Raw genomic sequence first — 20,261 nt, forward strand, 5'->3', positions numbered from 1 at the left:
AAGATGGACATCTAGAGTCTTACAGAGAGAGCTTGCAGGGGTGGGACATGCAACAGAGCAGGCACAGAGCAGTGGTCATAGGTGAGGGTTAATATGTGTTCAACCCACGATCATGGTGGGGAAGGGGTAGTGTGGGATGTGGTCTTCTAGATATTCCATTGCTATAAGGGCTTTTTTGCTCTGGCGCCTGAAATATTCCAATTATTACAAAATGTCTTGTCAATGCCTCAAGAAAGTGTGATAAGAAATAAGCACAATGGTTTTAAGTTAGAGCTGAGTTAAGGGGTCTTGTCTATTTCTGATTATAACTGTTGGGGTCTATAGTTTAGCAAGAGGGTTCACTGACATTCAGACAAAAGCCTGCCCAGATCAAGGGAAGGCAGCATAGACTCAACCTCCTGATGAGAGAATGAAAAGATTCTGGAAGAGCGTATGAAACCATAAACACCGTTTTGACCATTGGGGGGAAATACCAAAGTATACACTCTCTAAACTTCATTATAACCCCCATGAGTGATGGAGAGGGGCCATCTCTCTGTCTCTCTCTTTTTTAAAAAAGATTTATTTACCAATTAGAGAGAGAGTGAGGGTGGAGGACAGAGGGAACAAGAGAATCTCAAGCAGACTCCCTGTGATTGTGGAGCCCAACCCAGGGCTCAATTCCAGGATCTTGAGATAATGACCTGAGCTGAAATCAAGAGTCAGACACTTAACCGACTGAACCACTCGAGTGCCCTATCTCTTTGATTTTGATGACTTTCTATCTAGGTCTTGATTCTAATCCTTTTCTCCCATTACCCCTGCCTGTAGAGTGGGACATAAAAACCAAACCTAAGTTATGAACACCCCAAACATAAGTTCACCTTTTCATGACAATAGTTTAGAAATTACCCTGAGGATGGAAGATCCTCTATTTGGTTCCAGGGTAACTTGTTCTCCATTGGTTTCATATAGATATTCTTATCACCCCAGGGAGGCAGAACTCTGATGGGTACCAGAATGTGTGAAACCCATCAGATATGCCATTTTACACCAAATATGCCATTTTGGTGTAAGGATTATTTTGAAAAAGCTGATGAGAACTACCAGCCACAGGAAAAGCTCTTTTCCCAACCCCTTTCTGACTGCCTAATGATAAAGTATAAATACTCCTTTTGTAAAGAAAATTTACATTTATAAAGGAAATTTTCACTTGCTAAAAAAAAGTCTGTACCTGGAAGAGAGTTATGCCCCAAGAGAACTCCTATCACCTGAGAGACATCCACATAACAATCAAACCTTATTCATCATACATTTCCCTCCCTCCTCTTCCACAACTTGCTTCCCCAGCCCAGAAGCCCCCAAACCTCTAGTTCCTTTGTTTAACCTAAAATAGTATCTATACTTCAATCATCTGACCGCCTCCCCAAATTTCATTTCCTTGTGAAATTTCAGTGGTCATTACAACTGCTTTCGCTTTTGTTAACCTGTCTTCTATCAGATTGATTTGCAAGCTTCAGCCATTGAGCTCTGAAGGGTAGGGGTAAAAAAATTTTCCTCCCCTGCAATACAATCCCTCAAAAGCTAAATTTGAAAAATCTCTGGTGCCTGAAGAGAAAAAGATCTTTTCTCTTCTTCCTTCTTTTTTCGCATTTCCTTTAGAAAACTGGTAATTAGAAATCGCCTCCATCTCTTTGAGATGTATGTAAATGTTTTTTAAAATCAAAATGAACCTATTACCAGTTTTGAATCTGGGAATGGTTTTCTTGAAGACAGTGAATCTACGTCTGTGAAAATGGATACCAAGGCTCGGGGATGCCCCAGCCCTCTGTCACTGTGGGAGGTTAGCACAGACACTTGGCTCCAAGTTGTAATCTCCTGCTTGTCAAAATGATAGAAGTCTTTTTATTTTCCCTTTGGGTAAAGACAATTAACTTGTGTGTGTAAGGGATTGCGTGTGCCTGGCTCTATAAAAGGGTAAGATTTCTATTTGTCTTTGCCATCTCTTTTGTGGTTTGTCAAGGATGTACATTTCAGGCTGGTTTAACGTTTAATAATAAAACCGAGTCATTCTTTTCTTCCTTTGGTGGCGAAGATTCACCTGCTTGACTAGAGATTTTGTTTTCAATTACTTCTCCAACATGAAATCATTTTTTTGTATTTTTCCAGGAGCAATAAACACTTGTTAGAGAACTAATTAAGCACAGTCATTTCATGAATATTCATTGAGTACCTATTCTGTTTCTTGGGGCCCTGCCAGAATGATGGAAGCCTAGGGCAATTGCCCGTGGCGATCTCAGCCCCTTGCACAAAGCCTGGGGTACTTTAATTGCAACCCCTTTCAGGAGGCCCAGCAAGATGATGGAGGCTGGTGGTCAAGGCTTCTGAAGTTTATGTAACCCCACAGTTAACAGACCAATTGGTGGGCTGAAGTGAGCAACTACGGAATGTATGGTGGAGGAGATTGTAAACTATGATACATTCTATGGGAGCCTGTACTGAGAGACCAGACCCAACCTTGAGGGTGAATGTATGAGGTCACCCTTCTCATGGGTAAAATATATTTCAATATCGATAATTTTATAAGGTTCAATCTAATAGACATCTGTTGGTGTGTCTGGCCAGCCTCCATTCCCCCTTCTTCTGGTACAAGGATCTTCCCTTACCCTCCCCTACTCTCAGAACTTGTGGCTTGGGTGAGGCTTTTACCAACAGCAACCCCAGGGTGAGCACATGACCCAGACCTAGGTGAGGAGAGGCCTCACCACCAGCTAGCACAGTAATTGGTTCAGGGATGGGCACATGACTGATGCTAAGCCAATAAGAGTGGCACCACTAAAACCTATGCATGAGCATTATACTAAGCTAGCAGCAAGATGGCAGCCCTCCCACATCGTGAAGAGTCCTGGCTGAGAATGAAACCAACATGGAGTAGAGAACAAGAGACTAAGAAAGACAAGATCTTAACACCATCTCTGGCACCTAGATGCAGCTGTGACTGAAGCCTCCCTTGATAGAAGATAGGTAGGTAGAGAGACACAATTTTAACTTTTTTACTTTTTAATTCTTTCTGTCACTTAAATCCATTTCTGTCACCTGTAAGAATGTCCCCTGGCATACACATAAGGAAGGCTTCTCCAGGGAAAGTGACTTTTGAGCAGAAGGACTGATTTGGGGATAGGGGTGGAGGACAGCATTGGGAGTGAGGAATCGGCTGTCCCTGGGTCTCTGGGTTTAAGGCCTTTACCAAATGACTACACCAATGAAATGAACTTGCTCTGCCCCTTCAGCTGCTCAATAAACCAAACAAAGAGGTCTGTCCTCTCTTGAATGTGAGCTTTTCTGGAACCCAGCTAATGTATTATTGATGAGCCATAAATAATGGGGCAAGCATGATTTCCTATTCAGTGCTAAAGTACAAAGGTATAACACTGACATTTTAATGAGGTTTTTATGGTCCAGCTCACTGTTTACACTCTGGAAATGTAGGTTGGCTCTCTCAGAAAAGCAGTTTTTCCTTTACTTTTCTCATTTTCCTCCTCCATTTGTCAGCATCCTTTTAAATATTTATGTGAAATATTATCATTAAGACAGATCAAATAAAGGAGAGCAAATAAAACCATATCTGAAAGACAATGTTCCCAGTGTTCCCAAGGCCTTATCTTCACTGGAGGGAACAAAGAAAGATCAGGTGTACCCCGATCTCCCAGAGGCCCCCACATTTCTGCCTGATTAGGCAGTTTGGCTTGGCATACAGAAAAGAATGCTGGCAGCAAACAAACCTGGATTCAAATCCTGACTTAGGCATCAATTTGCCATGTGACCTTGGGCAGTTACCTAAGCCCTCCAGGGCTAACACCCTCTTCTGTGTAATGGGGCAAATAACATCCATCTTTCAGCATTATCACAAGGTTGAAAAAAAAAAAGATCAGTGCAATTAAACGGTCTGCATATACAACTTCAGATGCATTTGGCTCCAGGTAATGGACAAACCAGCTCAAATTGGCTGAAGTAGTGATAGGGATGAAGAGTGACTCACATGACTGAGAGCCCAGAGACAGCATAGTTCAAGGTGGACTCATGCGTGGTTCAGGTTCTGTTTGCATGTGGGTCTCTTGGCGCGGTCTTCCCTTGATTTGAATAAGCTCAGGCTGATAGCAAGATGGCTACAGCAGTTCTATACCCTCCCATGCATAGTCAGGGCCAGAGAACAGAGAATGTGGTACTCCCTTAAGATACTGACACTTCTCCATTGAGAGGTGGAGTCTGTTGGGGAGGAAGAATTTACTCTGCCTGTCGAGGTCCTTCTTGCTGGACTAGGAATCTAGTGGACCCAAAACAGATGAACGGGAAAGAGTCAAATTTAATATCATGTATTTGGGGAATCCACACAGACACGAAATTCCTAAGACAGGTGAAATAAGTTATATATGTCATTCTGAACTAAGAAGGGGGGGTACAGGTCAGGGACTTCAAAGGGAAAAAAAGCAATTCCCAGGAAGATGAAAAAGAGTAAATGCTTGGTAAACAAATGTTTTCTGGGCCCCTCAAAAACAAGGGGACCTAAAGGACTTTGATTAAACAGGCCTTGCTGGGCCCTTCCCTGCATGCCATACCTAGTTCATAGTATAATGTAGTTTTCTGTGGTGATAGCTCCCTTCCTGGACCAGTTCCTCTATCTACATTCTTTTCAGGGAGTAGGTGGGGAAGATAAACAGCTTTTCCTAGATCTGCTGGGTATTGATTATTTGCTTTTTAAATCAAAATAATCTTTATGCCAGAGTGGCCCATCTTGGAGTGGCCTGCCCCTACAAGTCTATGCAGGGGCCAAGGGCAGGCCACTCCAACCCTGAGATCAAGACCTGAGCTGAGATCAAGAGTTTAGTGCTTAACCAATTGAGCAATCCAGGGGATCTGTGGGGATACCTGAGGGGATTTGTGATATGGCTCAACCAATAGAATGAGTTTGGAAGTGGTCCTGCACAACTTTCAAGGCTAGGTCATAAAGCTAGCTTATGCCTGACTCTCTCCTGGAACATTTGTCTTTGGATCTAGTGAACATTTTGGGAGAAAGTCCAGGCCACGTGTGGGTATTTTGGCCTAGAGACTCATCTAGGTCCCCAGCGGACAGCTTTAGCACCAACCACCAAATGATGCCTTCAGACAAGTCCACCTCCCAGCTTTTGGGTCTACAAGCCATCTCTGCTGTGCCCTGTCTGAATTCCCTTCCCACAAAAACCATGAAAGAATAAAGGATTATAGTTCTAAGTCACTAAGTTTTAGGTACTTTTTTATGGAGCAATACACAATGAATACAGCATAAAATTTCTTTAAAATCCTAAAAGACAAAAACCATTAAGAGCAAAGTCAAATGATAAACTAAGGAAACTTTTTGCAACAAAAGACTGTAATATAGAGAGTGCTCCAGTGATTTAATAAGAAAAAAATCAAGAACCGTATGGGAAATGAGTAAAGGACATGAACTTGCAGAATAGGTAACATAAATGTCTTATAAACATATGAAAGCATACTCAGTTTTACTTATCATTAGAGAGCTACAAAACAAATCCATACTGAAAAACTACTCTTCACCTACTGGACTGACAAAAACATGAAGGTTTTATAATATCTTCTGGTAGTGAGGTCATAAGGAAACCAGTCCTCTGATACCTTATAAGTAGGAGTAAAATTAAGACAAAGGCCATGGAAGGCAACCTCAATAGTTAATCAATATTACAAATGCACTGACCCTCTGACCTAACACTTCTACTCTGGGAACTTTTCCTATAGATACACTCACATGCCTATGAATGAAGGTATGTGCAAGTTTATAGAAATGGCACGTGCACTTATGTAAATCATTACAACATTGTTTATATAGCAGAAGATCAGGAACAACCTCAATATTCAATAATAGCAAACTGATTATAGAGTTATAGAATTTCTGCAGCTAGAAAAGAACAACGAAGAAGGGGGTGCCTGGCTGGCTCAATCAGTAGAGCATGTGACTCTTGATCTCAAGGTTGCTAAGTTCAAGCCCCATTTGGGTGTAGAGATTACTTTAAAAAAATAAAATAAAGTCTTTTAAAAAAAAAAAGAATGAGGATAATACTTCATGCACAAATATGGAATGATTACCCAGATATATTTTTAAGTAGAAGAAAAGAGGAAACAGAAGAGTGAGCTATTGGGGCTTCTATTTTTAATTTACTTATTTTTAAAGAATTATTTACTTATTTTAGAGGTGGGAGAGCAGCAGAGGGAGAGAGAGAGAATCTCAGGCAGACTTCCTGCTGTGCATGGGGCCCAACATGGGGTTCAATCTTATGACCCTGCAATCATGACCTGAACCAAAATCAAGAGTTAGACACTTAACTGACTGAACCACCCAGGCATCCCTATTTGGGCTTTTAAACAGGGGGTGAACTTCTTATAAATGCAAGCATACGTATAATGGCTTGTGTATGTGTAATGTATTACTAAAAGACAAATAAGAATCTGGTGGGTGCCCAAAGGGCCCTTCGTTAAAAGTCCAACTTTTGGTTTCGGCTCAGGTCATGATCTTAGGGTCATAAGATCAAGATTCTCTCTCTCCTTCCACTCCTCAGCCTTGCTGCCACGAGTGCACACCCTTTCTCTCTCTCAAAATAAATAAATAAACCTTTGAAAAAAAAGAATTTAGCAACATAGGTTGCCTCTGGGAAAGGAAACCTGGTGATTAAGGACGGGGGTAGGAGGGAGTTTTTTTACTTTTTAGATTTTGAACCATATGAATATATTGTCCGTATTCCAATTCTATACATACACACACACATACATGTATACGTATATATAAATTTAGATCTCACTTGGCATAACTCATTAACGACTTTATCCTACAACTGTCTTGGAAGTTCTACCATGTGCCAGGCAATATACAAGGTAATGAGCATACAGTGATAAACAAGTTAGCCTCTACTAAACGGATATTTCAGTAAAGAACTGCTATCTCAGTAAAGAACTAATAGTTCAGTAAAGGTCAGCCCCATTGGTCTAGAACCACGTTCTGCAGGAAGCGCATTGAAGGGAGAGCACCCAGTGCAGGGAGAGAAGATGGTGGGGTAGGGCCTGATTTAGAAAGGGGAACCAGGGAAAGCCCCAAAGAAGATCTCTTCCAAAGAAGAGATCCTTAGGCTGAGTAGGAATTAGCCAAGTTTCTCGTAATTTATCACTGTAGCTATATCTATCCCAAAGCTTATAGGCTTGAAATCACAACCATTTTATTATTTCTCATGAACGTTGAGATCAGAGATTCAGGCAGGACTGGATTGGGCAGATAAAGCAGCCCCAGACCCACCCACATTCAAGGGGAGGGCACAGGGACCCCTTGAGAGGAGTGTCAGAATTTTCAGCTTGCTTTAACCCACCACACCAGGCCAAGGGGATGTGGTGGGGTGGAGGGGTGGAGCACACAGGGTCGGGGCGGGAGTTGGGGTGTTGGGGGGGCGGGGGGTGGGGAGAGGGTAGTGTGCATCAAGGAAGCAAGGAGAAGGTGGAGAGAGAAGGTCATAAGTAACATCTTAGAGAGCCTTGCAAACATATTTCTTTTCTGTGTTAAGTATTTTACATTTTCTTTTCCATACAGTGTGAAGATATCAAGGAGTTGTTTTTTTTTTTTTTTTAAGATTTTATTTATTTATTTGGCAGGCAGAGATCACAAGTAGGCAGAGAGAGAGAGAGAAAGAGAGAGAGAGGAAGGGAAGCAGGATCCCTGCTGAGCAGAGAGCCCAGGACCCTGGGATCATGACCTGAGCTGAAGGCAGAGGCTTTATCCCACTGAGCCACCCAGGCACCCCGACATCGAGGAGTTTAAAGCAAGGATATTATCTGTTCCCCAGTGCTTCTGAAGCGGATGCTTATAGTTTAGAGTTTCTGTGCCTGTCTTCACACCCATTTCATGGATTTAGTTTGGCAGAGGCTGTAATACCTTTGTATTCTGCTCGCCAAAAACTCTCAGTAAAATAAATGAGAAATACATAAGCAAATTGGTTAAATAATTGATCATTGAAAACAACTGTAATTGTAGGGCATTGGTACAGTGATTCTCAAACTTTAATGTGTCTGTGAATCTCCGGGGTATCTTATCAATATGCAGGTTCTGATTCAGTAGGTCTGGGATGAACTGAAATTCTGCATTTCTAACAAGCTCCTGTGCAACATTCACACTTGGAGGAGTGTTTAGAAATCACTGTATGTCTGGGCACCTGGGTGGCTCAGTTGGTTGAGCATCTACCTTCAGCTCAGGTCATGATCACAGGGATTGAGCCCTGTGTTGGGCTCCCTGCTCAGCTGGGAGCCTGCTTCTCCCCCAGCTCTCCCCCTCTCCCCTTCCTGCCTCCTCCCTCCCCATCCTTCTGTCCCTCCCCTTCCGTCCTCTCCCCTGCTTGCTCTCTTACCCTCTCTCAAATAAATAAATAAAATCTTAAAAAAGAGAGGGAGGGGCGCCTGGGTGGCTCAGTGGGTTAAGCCGCTGCCTTCGGCTCAGGTCATGATCTCAGGGTCCTGGGATCGAGTCCCGCATCGGGCTCTCTGCTCAGCAGGGAGCCTGCTTCCTCTTCTCTCTCTCTGCCTGCCTCTCTGCCTACTTGTGATCTCTCTCTGTCAAATAAATAAATAAAATCTTAAAAAAAAAAAAAAGAGAGGGAGAGAGAGAGATCATTATATGTCAGAATGTTTTCAGTTGAAAAAAAGAGATAATGGGATGTGGGTACCAGGCAAATAGAGGTGAGATGATGTCATCCATGTCCAGAATCTTCCTGCCTCCTGCTCACCAGCTTCACCTTCATGCTCAGGCCCCTCCTGGCCTCTGATGGCTGCTGAGTTTCCAAGGAATCACTTTAGGAGACTACAATGTCCAGAAAGAGGAAGATACTGTATTTATGTGTGTTTCTTTCTTAGGAGGAAACCTTTTCCAGAGGTCTCCCAGAAGTCTTTCTGTAATGTCTCTGTGGGAGCTGGTTACATACTGAATGGTAAATCAGTTGTTGCAAGTGGATGGGGAGTTCCATGACAGGTGTGGACTAATCAGCAGCTACTGCTAGGAGTGGGGATCTGGGGAACTGGAACTGGGAGAAGACTGAGCAAAGCTGGAAGGTGGGAGTAGACAACCAGCAGTGTCCACTATGCTATAATGCGCAATATGGTGAATTATACAGAGACCTACATATTATATCTCTATCCATATCTCCATATCTATTTTTATGTCTATATTTACCTATGAAATAGAGAATTCACCACTTTTTATAAAAAAAAACTTTAGGACAAATTAAAATGTGTTACCCAATACCCATTAACTAGTGTACAGAAACAAGCATTTGATGATTTAAGCTGGAGTGGAAAGGTCTGGGACTGTGGGAAACAAAGTATTTATTCTAAAATCTACAACCTTGTTGGGGCAACAAAGGGGAAAGAACTAAAACAACACGCTGTATAAACAAATGGATTTTTTTTCACCCACTTGGCCAACAATTACTAGATAATCACTATAAACAAAGATCTGCGGGAGATCCAAAGATAAGGCACAGTGCCCTCCTGATAAGAATTTTGCAGTTTAGGGGCACCTGGGTGGCTCAGTCGTTGGATGTCTGCCTGCTGCTCAAGTCATGACTCCAGGGTCCTGGGTTTGAGCCCCACTTTGGGCTCTCTGGTCGGAGCAGGGAGGCCTGCTTCTCCCTCTCCCACTCCCCCTTCTTGTGTTCCCTCTCTCACTGTGTCTTTCTCTGTCATATAAATAAATAAATAATCTTAAAAAAAAAAAAAAAAGAATTTCACAGCTTAAGACACACAATCAGTAATGGGTGCAACATATAAGAAGATAAGTGCCGAAAAAGATGCTAAAACAAAGCGTATGGAACCCAGACTAAGGAAACAGTACTTCTGACTGGGAGGGCTACGGGGAGGGTAGACGATACCTCCAGACTAGCCTTGAAAGATGGGGAAACTTTTAACCAGTGACCCTGGTGGCAGGGACGGATTGGAGAATAGGAAGATGGGAAAAATGAATATTCCCAGTGGGGGGGGGGGGGGGGGGAGGGAACCACATACAGCACAAGTGATGTGGGTGTAGAACAGGCAGATACTCTTATTGGCTTCCTACTCTAATTTCTTATCAACACGAAGCCATAAATAATATCAAGCAAGTGTCAAGGCATACAATGAAAAAAATGAGACAGGGACAACTCCTGGGAAGAGAGAAGCTTGAAACATCTGTGTAAGGAATAGTGTCCACGGGTGAGCAGGATGGAGCAGACACGGCAGGAAGTCTGGGGAGCAAGTCCAGGTTTGTGGTTTACAACTCCTAAATATCAGTATCAGAACAGAAACAGTTCCTTCAGTGAATAATTTGCAACAACAAAAAGCTACGGAGGGAGCATCTGTCAACTAAAAGACACCTAAAGGACCTATCAGTCTATTGTAATGTGTGAGTTTTATTTGAATTCTGATTCATCGTGGCAACTCTAAACGTGACATTTATGACACTCGTGGGGCAATTAAATTAAATTTTTAAGGCACTGGAATTGTGGTTACGTTTTTAAAGAGTTCTTATCTTTTGGAGGTATTTCTGAAATACTTATGGATGAAATGATCCCTGGGATTTTCTTCAAAATGATACAGGTTGTAGGGGAAAGGTGCAGACGAAACAAGATTGACCATGACTTGACCATCGTTACAGATAGGTGTTGAAGGTTCATCGTACTATTCTGCCTACCTTTTTACGTGTTGGAAATTTACATAACGGAAAATGTAGAACAAACTATACCTAAGTATTCAGCGATTCCATGAATGGAGGTGTGCCGGGAAGCCCCGCCCACTGAGCTGGGGAGGCCTCGCCCCTTTGGGCCCGCGCCCCCTCCCGCGGTCCGCTCCCTCAGGGTTCCAGTTTACGGTGTCCCCCGACTTTCTCACTTCCCCTCGGGAATCCATTGCCTTCGCACCTCATAGATCGCTCTTTCTCTGTTCTCGAGCCCCTCCAGACTGCTCCGAGTCCCCAGAAGTCACCTGCGGCCTCCGGACCTCGAGCCGCCGCCGCAGGGCCTCCTCTGACCGCAACCTCCGCCCCCACGTCCCTGGGGAGTTTGGTCACGTCCGGCCGCAGACACCGCCCCCGGGAGCTTGTCCGCGTCGTCATGGCGACGCTCGGAGCCGACGCCGACGCCTAGGCCGACGCCAGCAAGGGCACCCACGGAATTCCGCCCCGGAACCATCTCCTGTGTGAGCCGCTTGGGACCTGGGGCGCGGACTTGGCTCCCTGGGCCGCCGCTGAGGGGCTCAGGCAGCCTGAACCCGGGGCGGGTGTCCCGCTGCGGGTCAGCCTGGGCTGGGGTCAGAGGAGAGAGAGGTCGGCCTAAAGGGTTGTGTGAGCATGGGGGTGCTGCGTGGGTCTGGGGTCGACCCCGACCCCTAGCAGGAGACGGAGTAAAGGGGCTCTGAGGGGAGCAGGCGTTTGGCTAGGGTGAGAGGGCCTGCGGGTAGAGAGGATGCGACCAGGGGACCAAGGACCGGGGCGTGCGAAAAGAGACGGGTTCACCCCGGAGTGAGTGAACTGGAATAGGAGCTCTCCTGAAAATGGTTTAGCCCTTGTTCCTGCGAAGTCCAGGCAGGGAACTTGAGGCAGCCACGGAGAGGGAGCCTGGAAGTGAACTAGAGGCAGGTGCTGTTGAAGGGATGGAGGGGAAGTACACTGGTGTAGGGGAGGCTGTGCTGAGGGACAAGTCTTCAGAGATGCTAGTGAGAGGAGGTGGGAGGAGGTAAGGGGAAAGGAGAAACTTCCAGGCAATGATTATTAAACACTGTCTTCAGTGTGGTTACTGTATTTTGTTAGGTGCTGTGGACTGCAGGGAATCTAGAGTTATGAGCCTTCTCCAGGAAAAAAAAAAAAGAGAGAGAGGAGAGAGAAAGAAGCACATAAAGATCCACATATGATTTTACATTCACTCTCAGAGACATCGCAGAGCAGCCCCCCAAGCATGTACAAGGACCCCCAAATTTAGAGACTTAGCTGTAGAAGGTGGCAAGATATATAGGCTTTATAAAGAGCGCACAAGGCAATAAATCATTAAGACCCAATGAGTAGTAGAGGCGTTAATTGCTGAAGAATGTGGAAGGGTGTTGGGGTCCGCATAGACTTTATGAAGAGAGTGGAACTTAACATGATAAGGAAAAGCAAGTCTGACAAAGGGTCCCCGTGAACCAGGACCCTAGATCCTAGGGCAGAGCTCCTAGGAATGCCTTCTGTGGTGCTGGAGGAGGTCCACCGGCCACTCCAACTTCTCATCACCCCAGAGACGGACCCTGGAAGTTGGCCCTAGGATGTCAAATGGTAAAGGGTTTCATGGTCACATGTAACTAAGAGACTGATTTGGAGAAATCTCAGAAGAAGCCTGTTTAACTATTTACTTCAAACTTTTCCAATTTGATTTATTTTTCCATTCATATACCCCTCCTAATAGCTCAAAAGCATCTCAGGACTACATTTTGGGGAAAGCTTTGAGGAGAGAGAATGAAGGACAACAGAAGGGTTTTGAGCAAAGGCATGATATTGGGTTGTGATGTGTGACACGAGATTAATGGGACATCTCTGTGTGGGAATGGAGTGGCCAGGAGAGGCAGCGAGGCAGGGAGGGCCTGGTACACACAGTCACAGAGGTACATTTGTCAAAGACTGAGAAAAAAACAACTATGTGTGTGGTTTCTCATACTGCTGTTGTTTGGTCCCCCCCACCCCCACCCCCAGGAAATGACCTTTGGCTCTAAAAAGAAGACTCGATTTTTCATGATAAAATGGCAGTGGTGAAAACCCCCAGCAGAGAACTGGGCAATGCCGAAGAACCATTTACTAATGTATCCCCCCTCCTTTTGAAAAGGCTAGTGGAGGAGCCCAAGAAAAGAAGGGAAGTACCTAATCACCTTCTAGAATCAAGTGAGTAGAAAAGAGATTTGCTTTACAATTTACATCTTACCGGAGGATCCAAAGTCCAGAAAGCACAATGGTATTTTTGGTGCTGATTTCTCTATATTGTTTAATGGGTTATATTGTTTTATGGGCTCACAATAGCCTTTATTATTAAGCTATTATGGTTCTATTTAGGTCCCTCCACTCGTGATAGATTCTTTTGATGTAAATGAGTCACCAAGTCACCAAGTTCTATTGCTTCCTCTAACAGCTTACCTGTCTGTCCCCACTGCCTTGTTCTTCATCCTCAGCAGGATCACTGGGTTATCCTAGTGCTCTCCTCTGTATCACCTTCACACCCCATCAGTTTCCTCTGTGCAGTCATGGCTGGCCCTGCCCCTATCTTACTCAGATACGTTCAGGGGTTCCCTTGCATTGGGAATAGAGTTGCAATTTCCTTCACTAGGCATTTGGCCCCCTCTTCTGTGGATGCAAGCCTGCCCACCGAGCACCATCCCCGCGCTGTGCACTGCTCTTTCCCAGCTCCAACCACACAGTTACTCCTGCTTCTTCAAGACCACATGCACTTTATACCTGCTTGCCTTTTTCCATGCACATCCTTTCCCTGCCATGCACATGGAAAGCCTAGTAAAATCTTGTAGCTAGTATGTAAGAGGCTAATCATTTTGCCTACATTATTCTCACTTAATCCACACAATGTCAACGTTCAGTTTTTATCTTACTGGTGGGGAAGTTGAGGCTCAGGGAGGTCAAAGGAATTATCCATGGCGGCACAGCTGGGTGGAGAGGTGTTGTTCTGTCACGGTCGACCAATCTCCAGCTCTCTACCATCATACTAGGCCGCTCCTCACTCATCTTTCAAGGCCCATCACAGATGCTGAAATGTGGTATTTCGGTGTGGCTTTTTCGTCACCATAGAACTTACTGAGTGCAAATTGGTAGACTTGACTCTTTCTGGGCATCAACAGAAAAGTATCGGTTCTGGGTCTATTTTGCGGCCCTAGTAACGAAAGCAAAATGTTCAGCATTTAACAAGTTTACCAGAGAAGGTTCATTTCAATACTTAAAAAATGATCAAATAACCCACACTGATCACCCATCCCCCAGAAACACCATCCTGACCCCATCCCAGCCCTTTGGTTTGGCCCAAACCTGATGACAGTGTCAGGTCACCTGGTGAGGAGAAGACCACCAATCATTTCATATGCACTCCAAATGTTTATAAGAATCACAGCAGGCTAAGCAATGGGGGAGGGTGTCTCAGGCTCATGTGTGTTTGGCAATAGCCAAAGGTAAAAGGTCATTATGTGTAAGAAACTGAACAGTGCCTTCATATTGAGAGAGGCTGTTCAGTGGTTGGAATCGGACAGACCTGGGTTTGATTTTTAACTCCTGGCCATGGGCAAGTTGCTTAGTTTTGTTGAGTCTCAGCTCCTTCACCGGAACAATGGAAATAGTACCCACTGCATAGGGCTGGAACAAGGATTATGAACAAATGCCTAGTGGGTTGCCATGGGTTCTCGGTGCGTCCTCTACACGTCTCAACTCCTGCCTCATGAAGAGCTGGGGAAAGTATTCTAGACCTGGACACTTTTGTGAGATCGGCTGTTTTAACCTCGTTCTCAGAACCGAAGAGAAAAATTAAAAAGATATTCACGTTACACTAATAGCAGTTTGAGACTTTACTGTCCAGAGCAATAATGACTCAGAGCTTTACGATTATTCTATCACATTGTAATTCTATTTGGAGGAAATCCAATGATAACAGGTAAATAATCTAGTGATGAAACTAAACACTTGGAGTCTTTAAACTGTGTATTTGTTACATAATAAGTCACATAAGGGTTACGCAGAGCAGCAAAGTTAGGGTGTGTGCTATTGCAAGCTCATGTTTTGTTACGAAGACTTGTATAAAATAGGAAGAGCAGATTATTTTATTTTTTTAAAGAGCAGATTATTTTAGTGGGTAATAAACAATACATGTGAATTTGTGTTGTGATGCTGGTTATCTCCCAAATGATGTGTAAATATAGAAGGAGAAGCAGTACAGTTCATTTGGAATAGATCATTGATCTTGTATCCTCTGTCTGAAATTTCCATATGCTAAAAATACCCTAAATTAAAGAAAGCTCACATTCATAGGATCTTCATTTATCTAATATTTTCTCTTATGTCTCATCTTATGGTGTACTTACCTACATTGTTTTTATAGAGGTTTATGCGAAAGTTGTGAATAATAAGGTTATACAGGCAAAACCTGGCATATTGCATTTTGGAGGCTACGAAGTTGAAAAACACCACCAACAGATTCTGGTAGGTATTTTTTAAGTGGGGTAATTAATCATGGTAACAAAATGACACGAATGTTCTGCATTTATATAACTCATTCATTTAAAGAGCAGCATTATCTGCAGAAGCATAGGTGTGAGTTGGGCCAGAAAGTTGGGTCTAGGATGAGAATTTTTTTTTTTAAGATTTTATTTATTTATTTGACAGACAGAGAGCACAAGTAGGCAGAGAGGCAGGCAGAGAGAGAGAGGAGGCAGGAGGCTCCCCGCTGAGCAGAGAGCCAGATGCGGGGCTCGATCCCAGGACCTCGGGATCATGACCTGAGCTGAAGGCAGAGGCTTTAACCCACTGAGCCACCCAGGCGCCCCTAGGATGAGAAATTTTAAAGCCACGCCAGTGTCCTTGGACAAGCTACTTTCCCCCTGCCAAGGGCTCCTCATAGCATTCTTTCCAAAGAGGTGTCATTGTTGACCCATTCTTAGGGGCTAGCAACTGTGCTTGCTGTCTCATGGTGATCACGTCTCACATGATTAGATTTCATCCTTACCCCAGCTCTGTGGAGGCTGTGATATTATTCTCATTATATGGATGAGGAAACCAGGATTCCAGAAGTTTCAATAGTTGGTTCAAGAACACACAGCTAGTAAAAGTGATAGAGACTGACTTTGACTTTTAAGCTGCCTTATTCCAAACCAGTGCCTTCCTCCTCCAAGCCTACACAACCAGGGAGAGGGGTATCCCTTTCCTAGGAGGCTTCAGTGAGCATTCTGTTTCACGTGCTCAGGTCCAGTGCTCATGCCTAAATCAGCCATTCTGGCCAGAGAGATTCAAGCCAGGTCTGGGTGGCAAGGGTCCGTCCTACTGGACGGTTCCAGGAGGGGCAGTTGAAAGGATGGACTACAGCCCACCACGGAAGGGTCCCCTCATTGACCTGTGGGTTCAGACTGGGTGGGCCTGGGGTGGCTCCAACATTCCTAACTCCTATGCTTAGAGGGACCTGAATTTTTTTTTTTTTTTAAAGGGATGGGGAGGGACGGAGGGAGAGGGAGAGAGAATCTTAAGCAGATTCCACATCCAGCCCACAGCCTGTCAACCCTGAGTTCATGACCTGAGATGAAATCAAGAGTCAGACACTGACTGAGTCAGACCAACTGAGCCCCCCGGGAGCCCGGGACCTGAACATTTAAGCTCTATAACCTCACTGACTTCACTTCAGTCCCCTAAAGTCACACTGAGCAGGTGTCTCAGAACTACCCCTGCTGGGCTCTGGGTCTGAGCCAAATGACCTCTATGCCTGGTTGGAGGGGGGCAGAGGCAGCCTCCCTCCTCATGAGCCCTCTGAGACTCCAGCTTTGTATACGACACTCCACCTCTGGCTCTGTCACCAACAACCACAAAAGTCTCTACTTTTAGAGAGGGGGGGGAAGATGACAAATGCTAAAGCTGTCGGGAGGTAAAGTTAGGTTTCTATCAAGTAGTCCCCAACAGAGGATGCCATTTCCATGCATCCTAGTGCATCGAAGTGGGTAGAGAGAGAATAAACCCAGAGAGAAATCTGTTAGGTGCCAAGCGTTTCCTCTCAGAAAGAGGGTAAGGTTTTAAAACCAGTCTATTAGGCAATCTGCCAGTCAACCTACAAGCATGCACTTCTTAGAACGGAGCATCAAAGACCAAGGTTAGGAAGTGGTTTCGGAGCCTACTTTTTCTGGTGTTAGGTTTGATGTCTCCATGGTGATAGGGTAGATCTAAAATAATTATCTTTCAGAATTGTTCATTGTTTATAATGAATATAGGAATAAATAATTCACTCCCTACCCTCCAGTTCCCTCACTCCTCTTATTCCCTACCCAGTCTACCCCTACCCTAGGCAACTGCTCATCTGCTTTCTGTTGGCATAGATTTAACTATTCTGGATTGTTCATATAAATGGAATCATGTAACATGACGAAGTCTTTTGTGACGGGCTTCCTCCATTTAGTGTTGTTTCCCAGGCTCATCCACCTTGTAGCATCTGTCAGTACCTCATTCCTCTTTGTGACTGAATACTATTCCATTGTACGTCTCTACCACATTTTGTTTATCCATTCATCAGCTGGTGGACGTTTAGATGTCAACTTTGAGGCTATTATGAATAACACTGTTAGGAACATTCCTGTATGTATTTTTATGTGACAGATGTTCATTTCTCTTAGATATATACCAAGGAGTAGAATTGTTGGGTTGTAGGTATATTAGTTTTTTGGGGGCTGCTATAACAAATAACCAAAAATTGAGGGTCTTAAAAAAAATAGAAATTTATTCTGGAGGACAAAGTCCAAAATCAAGATGTATGCAGAGCTGTGCTCCCTCCAGAGGTGCTTGGGGAGAATCTGTTTGCCTATGGCAGCTTCTGGCAGGTGTTCCTTGGCTTGGGTGTATGTAACTCCACTCTTTACCTCTACCTTTATATACCTTCTCTGGCTCTGTGACTTCTCCTCTTTTAAAAGGATACATCATTGGACTAAGGCCTACCTGGATAATTCAGGAAGATCTCATCTCAAGGTCCTTAACTTAATAACATCTGCAAAGATCATTTTCCCAAATAAGGTCACATCCACAGGGGCTAAGTTTTAGGATGTGAACATACATTCTTGAGGCCACCATTCAACTCACTGTTTGTTTGTTTTTTTAAGGTGATAGAAGCTTATTGAATGCACCACAAGGGAGTGGCAGGCAGGACAGCAGAGGAGAAACCATCTGCTCAATTCACTATTTTATTTGTATTTTTTTATTTGCATGCTTTGTTCGCATTTCCCTAATAAGTAACAATATGGGGGGGGGGGCTTATGGAAACTTCCAGCTGGCTTAGTCAGTAGAGCATGGTACTCTTGATCTCTGGGTTCTAGGTTTGAGTCCCACATTGGGTGTAGAGATTACTTAAAAATATTTTAAAAAACAAAGAAAGGAAAAGCTTGTGGGAGAAGAAGCCACTTGAAATAGCCCCAAGGAAAGAGAAGTGGGAAGAAGGTATTCATGGCATAAAGGAAGACATTGAGAGAGGTCCAGGGTGTATGCTCCTTATTTGGACACTAGTGTACAATCTAGTTTACCTGGATTGTAGGGTTTGGGGAGGGAGATAAAAGCTTCATTCTGTTGAAGAACAGAGACCATCTCTTTGATACAGCACAATGCCTAACACATAAAAGTTACTCAGTAAACACTTATGAATGACATTGAGTTCACTTCATTGAAAGAGAATGACTTGGTAAAGACTCACACACTCCCAAGTAAATACAGTGTAAAGTCTATATAATCATACTGCTTCTTTCAGACATGAAAACAAACAGGCACAGATAAAAGTACAAAATGATTTCATCTTAATAACATTCTGGGAGATCTTGGGAGGGTCAGCCTCCTGTTTCCACTAGCAAAGTTAAGCGGAAGCCTAAGGCAATTACCTTGAGATTCTTGCCAAAGAAAGGGGAAAATCCAGCTCTGCTTTTATCTTGGTTTTGCTACAGGAAACTGCAAATTGCCCAAGAATGGAATGATTGAATGTGGGTTTACAAACCACAATAAATTGTTCATTAACATTCGAGATTGATCTAGATCGGGTTAAAGGATTTAAAGCATTTTACTTGGATTCATAGTGAGATCAATGCTTTGACTTACTTTAAAATTTGAAAGAATGGTTCCCAGTTTTCTCAAAACAAAGACCTCTTAAATTCTTTTTTCCTCGCAGAAAGATTTTGTTTGTCTGGAAAACTATATTTATTAAGTAAATAATTAGGTTTCTCACGAGACAACCAGTGTTGATGTTGCCAACCTAAAACAAAATTGTTAGAAATTAACAGTTCCTTTAGGCTTTCTGAAATAATGGCATTAGTTTTCAATTCCCTGTTGCAACTTTTAACACTACTCCCCACCATATAGCCAAATATTACATCTTTTATTATAATGAATGGGATCTATGTTGTTTGATTCTTTTAAAAAAAATTTTTTTTTGATATATCTATCCATTTTAGAGAGAGAGAGAGAGAGTCCACGTGCACAAGCCAGTTATGGGGAGAGGCAGAAGGAGAGGGTAGAGAGAGCCCCCAAGCAGACTCCTTGCTGAGTGGGGAGCCAGATCCATTGCTTGATCCCAGGACCCCAAAATCATAACCTGATCCAAAATCAAGAGTCAGAGGCTTAACCAACTGAGCCACCCAGGTGCCCCTTTAATTTATTTTTATTTTTATTTTTATTTTTATTTATTTATTCTGAGAGAGAGAGTGGCACAAGAGAGGGGTAAATGGTAAGGAAAAGGCATAGGGAGAGCAAGAATCTTAAGCAGGCTCCATGCCCAGTATGGAGCCCAACACCAGGCTCTCAATCTCACAACCCTGAGGTCATGACCTTAGCTAAAATCAAGAGTCAGAGGCTTAACCCACTGAGCCACTCAGGCACTCCCCTATGTTGTTTAATTCTTTAAGAAATGAATTCAGGGGAGCTCCTGGGTGGCTCAGTGGGTTAGAGCCTCTGCCTTCGGCTCAGGTCATGATCCCAGCGTTCTGGGATCGAGCCCCACATCAGGCTCTCTGCTCAGCAGGGAGCCTGCTTCCCCCTCTCTCTCTGCCTGCCTCTGCCTACTTGTGATCTCTATCAAATAAATAAATAAAATCTTAAAAAAAAAAAAAAAGAAAGAAAGAAAGAAATGAATTCAGGGGCACCTGGATGGCTCAGTGGGTTAAGCATCTGCCTTTGGCTCAGGTAATGATCCTAGGGTCCTGGAATTGAACCCTGCATAGGGCTCCCTGCTCTGCTGGGAGCCTGCTACTTCCTCTTCCACTCCTCTTGCCTGTTTTCCCTCTCTCACTGTGTCTCTCTCTGTCAAATTTTTAAAAAAGAAAGAAAGAAAGAAAGAAATGAATTCAGTATTTTCTAATTGGTAATTTTTTATTCATTTGACAATGTAGATATTACCTACTGAATTCCAGTGCTTATCCTTCACATACAAATGAGTGGCGGGCATATTTGAATTTGTTCTGTCACACTCAGGTTGGAGGAAGCGACAGGTTTC

At 43.7% G+C, this 20,261-nt stretch overlaps 2 protein-coding genes across 6 annotated transcripts in view; one reads left to right on the top strand and one right to left on the bottom strand.

The window, feature by feature from the left end:
• The window catches only part of SCTR (secretin receptor), an 87,018-nt gene extending 75,972 nt beyond the window's left edge, over positions 1-11,046 (bottom strand). The window contains exon 1 of the mRNA XM_059394455.1: positions 10,953-11,046. The gene's annotated coding sequence lies outside the window, so the exon portion shown is untranslated. The remainder of the gene's footprint in view (positions 1-10,952) is intronic.
• A 95-nt stretch (positions 11,047-11,141) lies between these two features.
• CFAP221 (cilia and flagella associated protein 221) overlaps positions 11,142-20,261 on the top strand; it is an 87,237-nt gene continuing 78,117 nt past the window's right edge. For 4 of the 5 annotated variants that reach the window (XM_059394444.1, XM_059394443.1, XM_059394446.1 and 1 more), the window contains exons 1-3: positions 11,142-11,229; positions 12,752-12,937; positions 15,144-15,244. In XM_059394444.1, the coding sequence (XP_059250427.1) occupies positions 12,799-12,937; positions 15,144-15,244 (240 nt within the window). In that variant the 5' untranslated portion in view covers positions 11,142-11,229; positions 12,752-12,798. Of the gene's footprint in view, positions 11,230-12,751; positions 12,938-15,143; positions 15,245-20,261 lie in introns of those variants that run through there. The other variant, XM_059394447.1, reaches the window with a different exon arrangement.

Source organism: Mustela nigripes, chromosome 3 (genome assembly GCF_022355385.1).
Source record: "Mustela nigripes isolate SB6536 chromosome 3, MUSNIG.SB6536, whole genome shotgun sequence".
Classification (NCBI taxonomy): domain Eukaryota; kingdom Metazoa; phylum Chordata; class Mammalia; order Carnivora; family Mustelidae; genus Mustela; species Mustela nigripes.